At 39.7% G+C, this 19,160-nt stretch overlaps 1 protein-coding gene across 4 annotated transcripts in view; it reads right to left on the reverse strand.

Annotated features, from left to right (window-relative positions):
• PPP1R1C (protein phosphatase 1 regulatory inhibitor subunit 1C) overlaps positions 1-19,160 on the reverse strand; it is a 115,010-nt gene that overhangs the window by 44,057 nt on the left and 51,793 nt on the right. For 2 of the 4 annotated variants that reach the window (XM_077883329.1, XM_077883328.1), the window contains exons 3-4: positions 17,516-17,553; positions 15,331-15,391 (exon numbers count right to left, since the gene is read on the reverse strand). In XM_077883329.1, coding sequence (XP_077739455.1) covers positions 15,331-15,391; positions 17,516-17,553 — 99 coding nt within the window. Of the gene's footprint in view, positions 1-15,319; positions 15,392-17,515; positions 17,554-19,160 lie in introns of all 4 variants that reach the window. The other 2 variants (XM_077883330.1, XM_077883331.1) reach the window with 1 other exon arrangement.

Consider the following 19,160-nt stretch of genomic DNA (forward strand, 5'->3'; position numbering starts at 1 on the left):
AGTATCTTGAGGTTCAGACTTTTTTTTTTTTTTTAAAGGTTTAGACAAGAATATAAAGTTTTATGAGGGAACATGTTTAGAAAAGTTTCATAGACTGGCACAAATTTGTAAAGAATGTAATCCTATCTTAAACTTACCCCCATTAAGTACAAGTCGCTCAATTGATCTTGACATTTTTATATTTTAACACATTACTAATTGGATTTTCATTAACTTATTTTGGAACATAATACAATGACTATTTCAGCTTCTCACAGGTCATAACGATTTTTTAGAAAGTCTAAATGCATTAAAGAAAAAGAAAGTGAGGCTGGTACTAGCAGTTAGCCATTTTTATATAAATAAGTATTGGAAACAGGCAGATGAACGGAGACAAATAAAATCTAAGGTAGACTGATCTTTAAAAATTAGCTCTGTAAGTCAACTTCTTTGTCCCTTCCCCTTACCCCCACTTTCAAAGCACTCAAAAGAACATGGTAACATATCATGGAACCTTAAGAACTGTCCAGAAGTCCTCTGACGTCTTGGGATAAATTCCCAACACCAGGGCACACGACACATGGGACCTTTGTTTGACAAGTCCCCAGAATCTCTCCAGAGTTCTCTCCTCCACTTGTTCCACCCCCAGCTCCACAGAGTTCCAGGTTCACGAGCTCTTTCACATTCTGTGCCTCCCACCTGCTCCATCCTTTGCCTGGAATCCACCCCTCAGGCTTCTCTATGAAAATCTTGTTCATTCCCTCCAACAAACAGATGGGGTTCATCTTTTCTTTGAAGTCTGCACTCTCTGTGACAGGGACAGCTAGAGAGTCCCTCCTCTGCATGCAAATACTGCTGTTCATTTAATGTCATGGAATTTACTGTTATTTTTTTACACAACTTGCTTTTTCACTGGACTACATTTATCCTAGGGACAGAGGCTGCATTTAACTCATCCTGAGCCTCATACATGACCCAGCAGAGAGCAGGCATTCTATCCATGGCTGTAGAATGAGTAAGTGGGCAAACAAAATACACACCAGAAATTCATAAAATTTTTTTCCACGTGGCTAAAATTAAGCTATTAAATTCTCATTTTTAAACCAGAAAGATTATTCACTCACTGATTCAGCATTTACCAAGAGCCTTCTGCAAGACAAGTGGAAGACAAATAAGGTGTTGGTTCTGTCCTCTAGGAATTCAGTCGAGCTCAGTGGGATTACGGATACATACAAATAGGTGTGTATAATGTATTCTGAGTCTCGAACTAGCACAGCTCAAAGAATTTAGAAGAGGGGAGGGGGAAGCCTTCGATGCAAATGAAGCTGCAGAGCAAATGCTCAGGCTAGAAACCATGATTTATTTTCAAGGAACTCAGTATACTCAGCATTGCTGGGGCCTGAAATACAAGTGGCAGGAGATGAGGCTAGACAGGTATGAGGGGCTAGATTTGAACAGCCTTGCACATTCTTGCCAGGGCCTCATTCTAAAGGAATTGGTATGCATTTGAAAGGTAAAACAAAAAGTCATGGGGTCAGGTATGTGTGGTCAGCTGCCAGAGGTTAGGGGGAAGGTAGGTTGGAGAGAGACAAGATTAAATGCAAGCTTAGTCTGGGTACAAAAGTGTTATTCTATAGGGGCTCATGCTGTGAGTTTAAAATACAAAATAATTGGGAATCCCTGGGTGACTCAGTGGTTGAGCACCCACCTTTGGCCCAGGGCGTGATCCTGGAGGCCCAGGATCGAGTCCTGTGTCGGGCTGCCTGCATGGAGCCTGCTTCTCCCTCTGCCTCCCTCTCTCTCTCTCTCTCTCTCTCTGTGTCTCATGAATAAATAAATAAAATCTTTTTAAAAAATACAAAATAATTAAAAACAAAGGTGCTAAGCATTCTGTAGGAACTTTGGTATAAAAGACCTTGTAAAAACTTTCCATTAAGTTATGAGTTTGAGGGATCACTGGATTCTATTAGGGCAAGCAGGATAGATGGGTACAGTAAATGGAAAACATGAGGCCTAGTGTTATTCCAACAGAAAAGCAAAAAAAAGGCTCATGTCACAAGTTAGCCTTGTAAAGAAGAATGACCTTTAACACAGGAATCCTGCTCTTCTGTGACCCTCACTTTCCTCTAAAATAAAAGATCCTACTTATCTTACACGTTTGCTGTAAAAACAAATAAACTATACGAAAGCATGTATGTGGCAGCACAACACAAGTATAAGGTGTTATAAATGTTACTTTTTAAAATTTAAAAAGATTTAAAGCAAAGCAAATAGCCAATCTCCAAGAAAGCTGCAAATCTATTACTAACTCCATTTCTATAAAACAGTAATACAAATGTCATCCCAGAAAACATTGTATTAGGTTTTAAATGGAGGAAGGCAAGCCCATAAAGACAACATCTGTTCTTAGGCGCTGTTTTTTTTTTTTTTTTTCTTCCTGGAACTTCCATTAGCATTAATAAGAGTGGAGTGTGTGCATCTGTATGCTGATAGTATAGCATTAACCCTCCTAAACCCTAATGGATATGATCCACATAAATTTCTGCAGAACAAGAGATAGATTTCTCTATCTTTAGTAACTATGTGCTGGTGCAAACATACGTTTTATAGTATACTGACTCAAATGAAAAATAGCATTGTAACATGAGGGCTTCTTGGAGAAATGGCTGATTCTAAGACAGGGGTCGGAAATACATAGATGAACCTAGAGGATCTTGAAGTGCCAGAAGAATATGCTCAAACAAACAAAAAAATAAACCAACAACAAAACCCCCATAGTAATGGGTATGTCAAAGGAAACAGGAATTAAATGGGAAAGCTCCCCAGATCCCAACCTAGAATAATTTGTGCAACAAAATAAAGTAGTGCTGGTTTATTAAGTATAAAATAAATATCCATGACTCTATACTGATAAAAATAAATGGTTGAATAATTAAGAAATGGAGAAGAAACAAATGTCCTGTGCACAAGAATTCCAAATAATTTATACATTTCCTTCTAGAAGGCGGAACACAACTTCCCACTGCTTAAGTGTGAACTACACATGGTGACTTCCTTCCAAAGAATACAGTATGGAAAGAGAGTGAAAAAAAAAAAAAAAGTAACTTTACTAGAAAATCCTGCGAAATGCCACCTCAGCCAGTGATCGAGGGCAACATTAACAGTGGTAAGTCAGGTTACCCCGGATATCATGAGATGAAAAGGTCACTTTGTATCTGCAGTTTTTCTCCCCAAAACCCACAAACCCAGTCTAATCCAGAGAAAAACATCAGACAAATTATAATAGAAGAACCTTTTAGAAAACACCTGCCCAGTATTCTTCAAAACTATCAAAGTCATCAAAAACAAGGAAAGTCTGAGAAACTGTCACAACCAAGAGGAGACTAAAGAAGACTTGATAACTAAATGTAAATGTGGTGTCCTGGAGGGGATCTTTTTTTTTTTTTTTAAAGATTTATTTTTATTTATTTATGATAGACATAGAGAGAGAGAGAGGCAGAGACACAGGCAGAGGGAGAAGCAGGCTCCATGCAGGGAGCCCGATGCGGGACTCGATCCTGGGACCCAAGGATCGCGCCCTGGGCCAAAGGCAGGCGTGAAACCGCTGAGCCACCCAGGGATCTTAGAACAGAAAAAGGACATTAGGCAAAAACTAAACAGCAATGAATAAAATATGGACTGTAGTTAATAATAATGTATCAGTATCAGTTTATTAATTATAAAAAATGTACCACACTAACACATGGTATAAACAATAGGAGAAACTGGATGCAGGGTGCATGGAAACTTCGAACTATCATCATAATTTTCCTGAAAATCTAATGCTGTTCTGAAATATAAAGTTTATCCTTAAAGTGTAATTTGAGCTGGAAATTACTGTTTTAAAAGCGATATTATTAAGAGGAAAGACAAAGATGTGAACCACAACTTTTAAACTGCAATCAAACGCACAAGGGTTTCCAACTGCTCTGGAGAGTGTTGTGTGCACAGTCCATTGGTGGGGCCTAGTTAAACTCGGTACCGCCGCAGAGGCCCGCCTGATGACCCATGCAGGACTTCACTCTCTGCATTAGGGTGTCATCTTAAATGCTTTTCAAGTTCATATGAACGGGTGGGATGAAAATGGTGCGCTATGTATTCCACGTTTCCATGACCCAGCCCGTTTTACTCTCCAGGCACATGTGGAAAGACGACTGTTCCTTCTGTGATAGGAAAGTGGCTTCACTCTCCGGTCCCCCAGGCCCAGTGAAGTCTTCTCAGGTCCTCTGATCACTTTGTCAGATCCCTATTCAAGGATTCACTTGGATGTGCTCTACCTGTCTACTTAAATGTTGCTTCCTTTAGACTGGTCTCCCATTGGGCAGGGACTTTGCTTTCCATCTCTGTAGAAACAACACTTTATTGCAGTATTTGATACACGGGAGAAGCTCGTCTGTGCCTTGTGGCGGTATATGATCAGTGCTTACACAGCTGACGTTTACCATGGACGTATGTGGAGAAAACCTTGACACTGTATCTTTACTCATCTGTTCCAACCAAATGCAAAAGTTCATCTCCTTCCCTGCTTCTAAGATAGGAAGCAATTTTTAAAGTTGCTTGTTATTTATAGAGCAATGTAAATTAAAAACACTAGTTTAAAAATAGGTAAATATATACAAATACGTGAATGGAACCATATTGGCAAACAGCGGTCTTCTTTGCAAAGTATAAGTAGCACCACGTGGGATTAAGTTTCTTGTCCCAAATATTAAAGTTGCAATTGAATTCATTTCCAGGTCCTTTGGACCTCTCAGCCTAATAATCATGGACAATGCTATAAAATATGAAGTCCACTCATACTTGCTGGCATTTTCCTCTTGCTTCACTCAGAAAAGAAAAAAAAAAAAAAAGACATCAGAGTCGCTTTCAAGAAAGGGACATTCTCAGATCAGTTCTCTACCCTGACACCAGCCTCTGCATTTAAAGATATGAGGAAAGATGAACAAATACGTAGTGGAAGAAATTGAAGGAAAGCGAAAGAAGTGGATCTAGAAATAGAAGCACTCTTTTTTTCAAAAGCAAGACTTGTGATCTTTAGAAAGTTCCTTGTTATCTAGAAATCTGTTAAAATGTTTCTTGAGTTGCCTACGTAGGCCCTCCCCTACACAGTAAATAAATCGAGCCAGCACAAACAAAAAAGCCAAGGCTTAGAAAGGCAAATGTGAATACCTGGAAAATGCCCAGAGAAGGACAGAAATGTTTTTTAAAAAAAGAATGTAGTATGGTAGAGATTGCCTGAAGAGAAATTAAAAGATCTTGCTAATTCTCTTCCTGTCTTTAATTTTCACTGTGCAGGGGGTGATAAGAACTGGCTGGCTTATTGCTTCTGAGTATTTCTTCAGTCACAATGACAAGAGGCTTGACATCAGGAGGGAAAAATTGGTAACAATTCAATATAATCATTGTTAATCTACCTTGGTTGGCTAATTTCAGGCTGGATTGATATGATGTGATTCTTGCTCATCCTTCCAGCTAGACATGTATATATATTGCATAATCTTTAGCAATCCCTAAATTCACCATTAACCATAACTTTGTTCTTATGCTTTTTTGAAATACAAGATTTAAATTTAAAAAAAATTTTTTAAATTTATTTATGATAGTCACAGAAAGAGAGAGAGAGGCAGAGACACAGGCAGAGGGAGAAGCAGGCTCCATGCACCGGGAGCCCGACATGGGATTCGATCCCGGGTCTCCAGGATCGCGCCCTGGGTCAAAGGCAGGCGCCAAACCGCTGTGCCACCCAGGAATCCCGAAATACAAGATTTATAAATTAAGCATAAATACTTTTGAAAGGGTTGTTAGTTGAGAAATAAGGGACATAGCGTCTGAGGTGAAATAAGGGAAAAGCCAGCTGGATTTTGTCGAAAAGGAAAGGAAAGATCAAAGCCTACCTGCACAAATGAACTTGAGACAGGTGAAAATAAAAGTGGAGCAAATGTTGCAAAGCTGGGTAATAATCCATATGCTTAAAGGATGGGCACTCTTAGATAGATGGCACCTTATGGGATTAGGGCACCTCTAACTCTGGCTTTTCCATTCCTGCCAAGATGAGAGCAAAATCCTGGCAGGGATTTCATTTTCCCCAAAGTCCTTTTGTCCCTCTTCCATCCTTCTCCTGGGTTCCTTCCTCCCTTCTTCAAGGCTCAGTGGAAATGGAAAAGGAGTGCACCTGACTTTTCATCCAGGGTTCAAAGAAGTTTTGAAGTAGTTGCGGCATATTCCATGCCTGTTCCAAACGGTCTCCTTTATATATTGTTTCATTGTGTCTCTACAGCGATCCTATGGGGTAGGTATCATCAACATGTTACCGATGAGACAAGAGAGGTTAAACTAATTGAGTTGCTGAAGCCAAACAGTTAATAAACAGTGGCGCTGAGGTCTGAACCCTGATCACTTGGCCCTCAAAGTCCATGCCCCCTCATGTCAGGTCTGGTAAAATTATTATGATCAATGGCTTTCCCTGACTTGAAGATTATCCCTCAGTTATTATGACGTGTCACATCCTTGCTGCTGTCATCTACCACCCTCTAAAAACCTATTGAGGGTAGCCCTGGTGGCGCAGTGGTTTAGCACCGCCAGCAGCCCGGGGTGTGATCCTGGAGACCCGGGATCGAGTCCCACGTCGGGCTCCCTGCATGGAGCCTGCTTCTCCCTCTGCCTGTGTCTCTGCCTCTCTCTCGCTCTCTCTGAATGAATAAATAAATAAATCTTAAAAAAATATAAAAATTATAAAAATAATAAAACCTATTGAACCTTCGTATTGTTTCCTATCTTAGGTTATTCCTTATTTGCATTTATTGCTTAAGTGTGAAAAGAGGCTGGGTTAGGGTAAAATATCAAGATCCCAACCATCCTTGGAGAAAATAGAACGGAGGAGTTCCAATGCTGCAAGCATTCAAAGATGTCTTTGACATACCAGAAGAACAATCTCTGGACACTGAAGTAATCAAAACTTGGCTTTAGAGAAATTAAAAAGAATGAGAGGAAGATCTTTTTCAGAAGTACACATAACATCTGACTTGCTATGCATTAAAAATGGTAATGCAATCCTAATAGAGCCTGCTATACAATGCCATTTTGAGCCAGCTGCTTCGCTTTGCGTTCAAATTTCCTTTTTAAATCGATAGCACTTGCTTTGCTCTCTTCAGTTGAAGGCATTTGCATTCCAGTAAAACACACACACACACACACACACACACACACAAAATGAGGATGGAAATGAGTCAGCTATTTCCTGTCCCAAGACTCAAACCTACTTTGCTTTTCTGAAAACATGATTCCAGCTCTCCAACAATAATTTAATTGGCTGTGCTGTAAATTGCAAGGCTGACCACCAAATAAACACCAAAAACGTCCACACTGAGTATTCAGTAGTCAGCTGTCATTTTCCTGATAATCCTCAGAACTTTCTACTTATATAATTATAAAGCATTATATTGCAAAGGGTAATGGAAAAGTAAGTCTGTTTTCCATGCAAACTTCAACTTCTGTCATTTTTGTGCATCATATGCATTATAAATTCATGACTCATCTGCACAGATGAAAAAATGTAGTCAGCACAAAATATCTGAAACACAACAATATATCTAACAATAATAATCATGATATCCTCTGGCTTTATGGGATGGAGCCCTGATATATAAGTCTATTTGATAATTGGTTGAACGGTGGCTTCCAGGGGGACTGATAGCAACTAGAGAGAGAGATGTGTTCTACAAGGCCCTCTCTTTGCCTTGTTCTGTTTGATATGTTTATTACAAGTGTGGATAAAAATACCAAAGATAAGTTTATCTTATCTGTGGTGACACACGATTGAGATAAGAAAGGGATGAAAGAATCACAATACAAAATATGACATATTCATGTGACAGCCTGATTCTAACAAGAGGAAATTCAATTGGGATGACAGCACTGTCTTACTTTTTGGTTAAAAAAGGACATAATGCTAAAATGGGAAATGCATGGTGAATAAGAGGGTTTAAAAGCAATACATAAGAAAGGCTTGAAAGTTTTGATTCGCTATTTTTCATCAACATATATGGATGACAGAAAACGTTAGTAAGATTTTAGGTTGCATTATTAGAATGAAATAATCTGGGTGGAAGGATAATAAGCATAATTGAAGTCTGTATTCTATTCCGATCAAACCACACTTAAATATAAGGTTGCTAGTGAATGATGCACTTTTAGAACGATATAGGTAAAGTGCAGCTTATTAGGAGATCAAGAAAGAATGTGAAAAAAGCTGAATGGGAGGCATGATTGACATGGTGATTATTTTAACCTTGAAAGAAGCAAATTAAGGGTGAGGTGAGGACCCATTAGATGTCCTGAAATACTTAAATAGTTGTCATTTTGAAATTTGCCACAAATAGTAACAAGATATAAAACAATACATGGACACAAATTTCTAGGGACTTCAACAGAAAAAAGTTCTTTCTAACAGACCAGAGAGAAGGTAATATCCTTAGGAGATGATTCATTCACCAATACTTGTGCATTAGGCATATTTTAAAAACTATTTAAAAATACATTTATAAGCACTGCTCATGTCCCAAGCATTATGTGAAGCCCTGCAGATACGGTACTAAATAAAATTGACGCTGCCCCTGTGGCCAGTATATAGTATATAGTATATAGCTGGGCCTCATATTTACTTGCTATGAAAGAACTCTAGAGATGACAACTATCAATAGGGAGTTTATAGCTATAGAAAATTTAGACTGGAGGGTTAGCAAAAGCGCCTTTCAGAAACTGATCTTTAAGGACAGGGCTTGAATGATAAGTAGGAGTTATCCAATGAAGAATGAGGACAAGGAGGAGGCGGAGAAGAACATTCTGGGTGAAGGGAAGAATGTGTGACTCTTTCGTGTACCCGCGAAGAGCTTGGTGCCTTCAGAAGCTCGCAGAATGCCAGACGTCTGGGACTCAGTGGAGGAGAGCAGAGACAGATTGGAGCCATGGTCCAGGAAGCTTTGAAAACTTTCCTCTAGAATAGGGTTTTTACCCAATGGCAAAGGGGAGCTATTAATGAGTTTTAACTGAAGAAATAGCACATAAAAGTTCACTTTGGCTACAGTATAGAAAACTCATGGGAGGCAAGAGAAAGACTAGCTGTTGAGCAACCCGGTACAGGCATAGCTTGATTTCTTGCACTTCTCTTTATTGCACACCGCAGATACTATGTTTTGTTTTGTTTTTTGTTTTTACAGATTGAAGGTTTGTGGCAACCGTGCATTAAGTAAGTCTATTGGTACAGTTTTTTCAATAGCATTTGCACGCTTTGTGTCTATCACATTTTGGCAATTCTCACAATATTTCACTTTTTCATTGCTACTATATTATGGTGATCTGTGATTAGGGATCTTTGATGTTACTACTATAATAGTTTTGGAGAGCCATGAACCGTGCCCGCATAAGCTGGTGAACTTAACTGAAAGATATGTGTGTTCTGACTACTTCACTGAACAGCTGTCACCCACGTCTCTCCCTCCTTCTTCTTGAGCCTCTCTATTCCCTGAGACACAACAATATTGAAATTAGGCCAGTTAATAACCCCACAAGTCCTCTCAGTGCTCAAGTGAAAGGGAAGAGCTGTAAGTCTCTCAGGTTAAATAAAAAAACTAGACATGATTAAGCTTAGTGAGGAAGACATGTCAAAAGCCAAGCTAGGTCCAAAGCTAGGCCTCTTGAGCCTGGGTTAGCCAAACTGTGAATGTAAAGAAAAATTCTTAAAGGAAATTTAAAGTGGTACCCAGTGAACACATACACATACACACATACACACACGATTAAAAAAAAAGAAATGGTCTTATTGCTGATATGGAGAAAGTTTGAGTGGTCTGGATAGAAGATCCAACCGGTCTCAATATTCCCTAACCCAAAACCTAATCCAGAGGAAGGCCCTAACTCTCTTCAGTTCTATGAAGGCTGAGAGAGGTGAGGAAGGTGTAGAAGGAAAGCCTGAAGCTAGCCGAGGTAAGTTTACGAGGGTTTTTTTTTTTTTTTCTTTTTTAAGAGAGAGAAAGAACATGCATGAGCAAGGCTGGGGGAGGGGCGGATGAGGGAGAAGAGAGAGAATCTTAAGCAGGCTCCATACCCAGCACAGAGCCCCATGTGGAACTCCATCTCACGACTCTGAGATCATGACTTGAAGTGAAATCAAGAATTGGACGCTTAACCGACTGAGCCACCCAGAAGCCTCTGGCTTCTAAGGTTTAAAGAAAGAAGCCATCTCCATAACATCAAAGTGCAAGGTGAAGCAGCAAGTGCTGATGTGGAAGCTGTACCAAGTTTCCAGAAGATCTAACTGAGATCATTAATGAAGGTGGCTAAACAACAGATCTTCGATGTAGATGAAACACCTTCTTTTGGAAGAACACGCCTTCTAGGACTTTCGGAGCTAGAGAAGAAAAGTCAATACCTGGCTTCAAAGCTTCAAAGGACAGGCTGGCTCTCCTGTTAGGGTTAATGTAGCTGGTGACTTTAAGTTGAAGCCAAAGCTCATTTACTATTCTGACAATCCTAGGGCCCTTAAGAATTATGATAAATCTACTTTGCCTATACTCCATAAATGTAAAAACAAAGCATGAAAGACAGCACCTCTGTTTATAAAATAGTTTACTTAATATTTTAAAGCCCACTGCTGAGAACTACTGCTCAGAAAAAAAAACAAAAGATTTCTTTTAAAAGATTATTGCTCAATGGCAATGCACTTGGCCACCCAAAAGTGCTGATGGAGATGTACAAGATTAACATGCCTGCTAATGCAATATACATTCTGTAGCTCATGGGTCAAGGAGTAATTTTGACTTTTGAGTCTTATTAATCAAGAAACTCATTTCATTAAGCTCTAGCTGCCATAGATAATGATTCCTCGGATAGATCCGAGTAAAGCAAATCAAAAAGGTTCTGGAGAGGATTCATTATTCTAGGTACTACTGAGAACATTCATGATTCATGGGAAGAGGTTAAAATATCAACACTAACAGGAGTTTGCAAGAAGTTGATTCCAACTGTCATGGTTGACTTTGAGGGGTTCAAAACTTCCATGGAGGAAGTAACTGAAGATGTGGTGGAAACAGCAAGAGAACTAGAATTAGAAGTAGAGCCTAAAGATGGGACTGAATTGCTCTAACCTCATAATAAAACCTTAAGAAATGAGGAATTGCTTCTTACAGATGAGCAGAGAAAGTAGTTTTTTGAGGCGAAATCTATTCCCAGTGAAGATGCCGTGAAGATTGTAGAAATGACAACAAAGGACATAGAATACTACATAAATTTAGTTGATAAAAAGTGGCAGGGTTTGGAAAGATTGACTTCAAGGTCGAAAGTAGTTCTATTGTGGGTAAAATGCTCTCAAACAGAGTCACATGCTACAGAGAAATCATTTGTGAAAGGAAGAGACCATTGATGTGACAAACTTCATTGTTGTCTTATTTTAAGAAATTGCCACAGGGGCTCCTGGGTAGCTCAATCGGTTAAGCATCTGACTCTTGATTTCAGTTCAGGTCATGATCTCAGGGTCATGAGATCAAGCCCCCAGGATGCCCTCCATGCTCAGCAGGGAGTCTGCTCAAGATTCTCTTTCTCCTTCTCCCTCTGCCCCTCTTCCTGCTTGCACTCACTTGCACTCTCCTCTCTCCAAAATAAATAAGTAAAAATCTGAAAGAAAAAAAAAAAAGTAATTGCCATAGCCACCCCAGCCTTTGGCAACTACCACCCTGATCAGTCAGCAGCCATCAATATGGAGGCAAGACCCTCCACCAGCAAAAGATTATGGGGTGCTGGAAACTCAGATGATGGCTAGCATTTTTTAGCAACAAAGTATTTTTAAATGAAAGCATATACATTATTTTTTTAGACATAATGCTATTGCACACTTAATAGACCACAGTATAGTATAAACAGCTTTTATAAGCAGTGGGAAACTAAAAAATTCATTTGATTTGCTTTATTGCAGTGGTTTAGAATACCTCTGAGGTATGCCTATTTCCTTGTGATTGTGATTGATTGTGATTGATTTGAAATATGGTGGTGAAGTCGAAGATAAGAGAGAAAGTGGGAAACATAAGAGGGCTAATGGGGTGAAACCCATGAACTAGTGTTCCACTATTGAAGAGAGTGAAAGAGAAGGAGGGGCCCCTGGAAGCTCTCAGAACTCGCAATACACAGGTAGGCAGATAGATATTCCACTTGCTGAGAAGGGAAACAGTGCAAGACAAACTGATTTGGCGTTGAGAAGATTCCAAGGTCAGTCTTGAACTTACTAATTTTGATCTCATTATCTCTTTGATCTCCATGAGACATGTTAGGTAGGTGATTGGATATTTGAGTCTGGTCAATCTTTAGACTTACTATAGCAGAATCACTTGGAGATTTTGATTATCTGGCTCCACCCCAGGCCTAATATGCTGGAATCCTCAAGAGAACGTTGCCAATATGGTACCCTGAGGTTAGATGCATTGGAAAAAATTCAGTCATCACTAGCTAGTTGCCCTAATTAACCTGTAACCTCCTTGAACACATTGGATGCCTATAATGTTATAAATAAAAAGGCAGACCAAGTACTAAATCTGTTTATTATGTTCTAAGAGTAAATGTGTGGACAAACCATGAAACATCGCTGAAAAAAGGGAGCCATATACAGATTCTTCCATTTACATTGTCATACTTGTACCATATGATGTTGTCATCTTGGCCATAAACTAATTGATCCAGGTACGAGGCCCTAAAAGGCAACCACCCAATAATGCCAGTGGTCCTTGAGATGATCTTTCTTCAGAATCCAGCCTAACTGATACACCATTCTGGATGGTAATTAATTTACCAAATCATATTTTTCTCTTTGACCATAGGGGAGGGAAGTGGGGAAAATTAAAACTAGAACAACAGAAGCATTTGGATATAGACCTGGACATGTCTCTGTTTCCTGAAACTTGGTGGAGACATAAGCGCCACTGTTACTTTTGAAAGAGAAAAACCAAATGCACTTAGGAGACAGGAGACTAATCTGTCCATGCGTTAAATGAAACAGAAATAGGTGGGGTGTAGCATCCTGCCCTCCTGCCACCTTGGCCTCTGTACCTGGTAACTCCTGACGACTGAGCAAAGGAAGGGGGAAGCAAGGAGTTTGGCCAGTTTGTTTTTTGTTTTGTTTGTTTTGCTTTGTTTTGTTTTACTAACCAGTTATTTACTGGATCCTTCATGAAATCCTGGTTGGCCTTTTTGTCAGAGTAGTTTTTTTAGAACTATTAATCACATCTGTTTCTGCTTTGCTCTCCAAGCAAACTTTTTTTTTTTTTTATACTCAATAACATATAATGATGCTCCACTGCAATTTGAAGAACTACACATTTCGGAGCAATTGTATTATCGTATTTAGCATCTCAATAACATTTCCTTTGCTAATTCATCTTTCTTATGATTGAAGCTTCTTAATATGCTCACAATGCACCATATGTTACCATAGCTTAATTTCGTCTTGAAATATTCATTTCTAGCTCTTGGGGACAGGTAGCCTGAATAAAACATGTGGATTTAGCTTTCTCTCTCTCTTCCTTTTTTTTTTTTTTTTTTTAATCAGAAGCAGGAGATTTACCTAGGTATTTATTGGTTATCAAGAGGGCCTAAGTAACTTGTAATAACTGCCTGGTAGCCTCTTGAAAGAATTACTATGCTTTCCCAAGCCTTTAACCCAGGACCAATATGACTGTCACTGAATGTTCATCTTGGAGGGACTGACGGTAGTAAGGTCACATGTGAAAATGTGCAATATGACTAACTTCCCTAAATGTTAGGATCCCACATTCTTATGATATTTGAGAGCTAAATATAATGAAAGCTCCTGGGACATCGATTTTAAGAATTTCCTTTAAAAATAATATTATTATTCTCCGAGGATATGAGAACAGTATTCCTTTATTTAGTTAAGCCATCCCAAAATAGAACAGAGGAAATCATTAAATAGTGAACATATATCTTTTACTGTTGCCCATTCATGCCAAAACTGATGTGTCTTAAAATTACAAGATGACTTACAATAGGAACTATATCTTCAAATGATTATATTTATCTTTCAGGAGAGGGAAGCCTGATAGTCTCAATAATTACCCCGGAATAAAGTACAATACTGGTGATTGTGTTATTTACTGCAGTCTTACAAACAAATAAACATGGTGTTTTATAGCTGCACAGGAAGGAAGTTTACTGAGAGTAGTTATTAATGTGTCCATTTATATTCCACCTTCCTGAAAAAAAGCCTCAAATCTAGAGAGAATACAGAGTGGAAAATTTCACTCCCAATTTAGACATTTCTCCAGACTCCAGAGGAAGCTGCTCAGCTGGCCTCTCTTGTAGTTGAAACTGAGCTTGATGAGCCACTGGGCCAACAGCCCAAGTGACAGGCTGGAGTAGGAGCTACTGGACAGAGCTCACTCTGCCTCATGTCAGGAACATTTTTGTGTGAGAAATAAAAGAAGTAGGGCACAGGGGTGGCTTAGTGCTTGAGCGTCTGCCTTTGGCTCAGGTCATGATCCCGGGGGGTCCTGGGATCGAGTCCCGCATCGGGCTCCCCCCAGGGAGCCTGTTTCTCCCTCTGCCTGTGTCTCTGCTTCTCTCTCTCTGTGTCTCTCATGAGTAAATAAATGACATCTTTAAAATATAAAAAAAATTTTTTTAAATAATAAAAGAAGCCTTCCCTGGAACTGGTGTCAGTCAGAATTCCGACACACTTAGATGTTCTTTTCCCAGTTCCAGTTTTGGGGGAGAAATTTGGGAAAATGCCAGGATCTGAGCTAGCATTTCTAGTTGTTATTTGAACAGCTGTTACATGTACAGCGAATAGCTGTTTGATTGGGTTTCTTAGAGCTACTCTTGATACAAGGCAATGAGGCAACAGTTTACATTAAATTTGCCCCAAATTCAAGTTACTCTACTTTGCATAAGCCAAGAAAAAAAAATGGCAATCATCTGGCAACACTGGCAAGAGTAATTAGGGATTCTGGAAAGATCCCTTCAAAGAAAATATGTGAGGAAGGGTAAAAGAAAAATCTCTGTCATTATTTTGGAAAATGAGAATTTCCAGACTGAATTTCTGAGACATTTCTAGTTATTCCTTCTTCAGCTACCTATTTTATTCTTGATGAAACTAAGCTTTCAGTGGATAAAGTAGCTTATTGAAAGTCACATGATCAAGCTGTAGAGCTGAGACTAGATCAAGCTTATGGTCCTTGCAAACAGACAGCCTAGCCTGCCAGCCGTGAACTCAACATTCACAGCAACCCGGCATAGTCAGTACCTGAACAGTACCTTTCATGGCCGGTGGTGTGTACACGCTCTGCTTCCTTTGCTTCGGGGATGCATTTTGTGACTGTGGACAAAGAGAAAAGAGGAAAAGTCTTATTTGAATAAAAATTAGCCCTGTGAGGGAGATAAACATTGTGCCACATTTCAAAGAGCTTTCTGATTCCCCTTTGTTATGAAATACAACTCAAATCAACGAGAAATTATACACATGTTCGCTGATAGCACCGTTTTAACAGATATATAAAGCTACTTTATCAGAAAACCCTTCATCCCTTGCAGTCTTGAAATTACTCTTTTACTCACTTCATAGCATTCATTTATTTTTAAAAGAAAAAAAAAAAGAGACACCAATCCCTTTTGTTTGAGAGAAAAATCGTAAGTGCCAGAACAAAGTGTACTCCAAAAGCTATGTCCACGGGATAACTATACCTGCTCAAAGGATTTTTGATTGGTTCTGCATAGATAATGAGGGTCTTCGGTAAGTGATACCAGTTTGTAAACTTCTGGAATTGACACGTTCAGTCTATCTTCCCCATTTACTTGGAATTACAATGTGGAGATAATATTCTCTTCTTTTTTCAAAAGATAAATAAGTCCTTTCCTAACCAAACTGCTGCATAACACTCTTACCTATGCCCACGAGACCAATAAGACTCTCTTCTTACCGAAGAGAGAATGTTTGCATTAAAAATTACAAAAATTGCAACACAGAAACATATTTAGAGACCAAAACCACAAACTATTCGTATATATGTGAATATATATAATATTATTTATTATTATAAAATACATATACACCATCTACACCCCAATCCGATTATGTCAAAGATTCCTTTTTAGTCGTGTGTTGATTTATATTTCAATGTGGCAAAGGTAGGGGTCTTCGTCAATGAGTTTTAGTATCTAGAGCAATTATTTTTACTTTGATAAGGTCAGGTATGAATAGTTACAAGACACTTTTGGGGAATTATTCTAGGCTTTGGGAATTTTTCTAGGTGTATTGGAAAGAATATACAGAGTCTGAAAAACTAGAAGCTGTTTCAATGACGTTAAATAGAATTTAAGGTATCTTTCCTTGTACATACTAAAGCTTATTTGCCCTCAAAGGTATTATCAAGATATAGACATTTGCTTGATGCAAAAACAATATATTAAAAAGTAAAAAAAAAAAAAATTCAATTAAATAGTTGTCAAATCCGTATCAACCAAACAAATGGTACGAGCAGATTTCTTCAGAATAGAAGGTCTTAGTACCACCAGTTTATTATGTTAAACATGTGGATGGTTGATATTTCTGGTGTTCCTTTACTGTATTCAGTCTCATCTGGTTGATTTCAAGAAGCAATCATTTTGGGATTTCTTGTATATTTCCATATATACATTCAAAGATCAAGCAGAAAATTAATCCTACAGGAAAGTTTGTTTAGCAACATGTAGTAAAACTTACTAAGCAATAAAAACTGCTTTATATGTATGAGTTCTGTTGTCAAAGTATTTCAAATACACAATCTCATTAAAGTTTTAGAAAAGTCTCAAGAGATACTATTCGGTATTTTGTTCTTTCTACATTTTCCTCTGGGTATTGCTCTATGATTAATGCAGCCATGGGAATTGGCTAATATGCCTGCACACTACGTGATAGTTGTTCTATTCCTGAGCATGAGTTTACTTATGTCCTTGTATTCAATTTATCCTACATTATCAGCTCCCCTAGCCTCCCCTGGTTCCTATTTTCCATAGGAACTCTCCTCTGAACTCCTACACGCGTATGTGAACCTCTAGCCTCGGGGTCTGCTCGTGGCTTCACAGACCAGCAGACTCTTCCAGGGGTGCCCGCTCCCCAGCTTCTTGCTCCAGGATCCGACTTTGGCCCTGCCTGTAGTTGGTCATAAACAACTAGTCACTAAGTTGAACATATCAATACCATATCTTGCCACTAAAAGCAATGGTTCATCGTACGAGTTTTATCAGGGGTTGGCATTTCGTAGGTTGACAACCAAAGTACCATAGGGGCAGAGATCTAATGACCCCATTTTGTTGTTTCTTTACTCAGGAAAAGCAAACCAGTTTTTACATGACATATTTTTATAAAATATTAAACCTAAAAAAAAATATTAAACCTAACTAATCGTGTTTGTAATTTAATTTTTAATGAACATCTACTTATACAAAATATAAGAAAACTTACTTCAGCTTGTGTGTTGGTCACCCTCTTGTCATCTATTTCTGCAAGAGAGTGGATATAATTCGTTAGAAAATGGGTTTCATCTTTATAATATGCATATTAACATTTGCAACAATTTGATTAAAATAATAACTGCCTTGTGTTTCTTTTTAAAGATTTTATTTACTTATTTGACAGAGAGAGAGAGCATGCATAAGCAGGGGGAACAGCAGGAAGAGAGAGAAGCAGGCTTCCTGCTTTGTAGGGAGCCCAATCCCAGGACCCTGGGATCATGACCTGAGCTGAAGATGACCTGAGCCAGAGGCAGATGCTTAATGAACTGAGCCACCTGGATGCCCCACCTTGTGCTTATATGACATCTGTGGCTTAGGGAAAGGGGGACAGAAGATGGTTTTCTTCTGAGATAGCCTTTTCCCTAAGCTTTTTTTTTTTTTTTAAAAAAAGGCAGTTAAAAAAAAAAAAAAAAAAAGGAAAGGCATCCCTTTTGAAATTTCAAATTGCCCTCCTTCCAGTAATCCAGAAAGGAACCAGGGAAAATGGCCCTTGAACCAACTGTTGGTGTCACCAACCTCGCAGTGTTAAGGCGTAAAACAATCTCCTCTGTGGATCTTGCTGCCAATCTACTCACTGCAGCTTGTCAGATTTCCTCAAGTTTTCCACTAAGCTGAACAGAGCTCCTTTTCCATTCCGCTCAGTCACTCAGACTCTGAGAAGCCCTTTTTCTATATGCTTCTGGAAAGAATCAGTTACCCTGTCAGAAATCTTCCTTATGACAAAGCAAGGGAAACATATACCCTGTATGCGGAAAGAGGAATGTGAGAAAGGGGCGGGGGAGGAAGAGCTGCTCACATGCTGCCCTTCAACACAAGGAGGGCCTGCAGGGCTGAGTTTCTTTCCTCCCTCACTTACTTTCCTTGGATCCTGATTTTTTTTTTTTTTTTTTTTTTTTTTAGTATTTACACATTTATTTGACTTCCTTTAAAAATCTCTCCCTCTCTCATCTGTACTTCAGGGGCTAGGTTTCTCCACGTTTCAAGAAAATGAGACTTGGAGGGGCACATGTGTGGCTTAGACGGTTAATGGTCCCACTTCTGGTCTTAATCTCCGGGTTGGGAGTTCAAGCCCCAGTTGGGGCTTCATCCTAGACATAGAACCTACTTAAAAATAAAAATAAAAAATGGACTTGGAGACTGTCTTCTGCAATCAGACTGCAGCCAGCTGTGCGACCCCCTGAGCGCCACGTGCAGGGCCGACCGCAGCATCAGCATCGGTACTGGAGGTGGTCGCGGTGGGCTCCCACCCGGCAGGAGCAGGGGGGAAGGTAGGCGCTCAAGGCTGCAAACCCCCGAGCTACCTGGAGCCCCAAAGCCACCTGGCTTCAATCCTCCCGAAACAGGGAGCCGTGCAGAGCCCCGACCTCCTTCATCACCCGCCTTTTGGAATGTTCACCCCTGGCCGGCCCTGCGGCCCTGCGGCCCTGGGAGGCGACCGTGGGCTGGTCTCAGGCTGCACGGGCAGGGGCAGGGGACGGGGCGGGGGCGGGGGCAGGGGCACGGGCAGGGGCAGGGGTAGGGGCCAGGGCAGGGGTACGGGCAGGGGTAGGGGCAGGGGCCGGGGCAGGGGCCGGGGCCGGGCTTCCCGCAGCAGG

This window comes from Canis aureus, chromosome 34, assembly GCF_053574225.1.
Source record: "Canis aureus isolate CA01 chromosome 34, VMU_Caureus_v.1.0, whole genome shotgun sequence".
NCBI classification, from domain to species: Eukaryota; Metazoa; Chordata; class Mammalia; order Carnivora; family Canidae; genus Canis; species Canis aureus.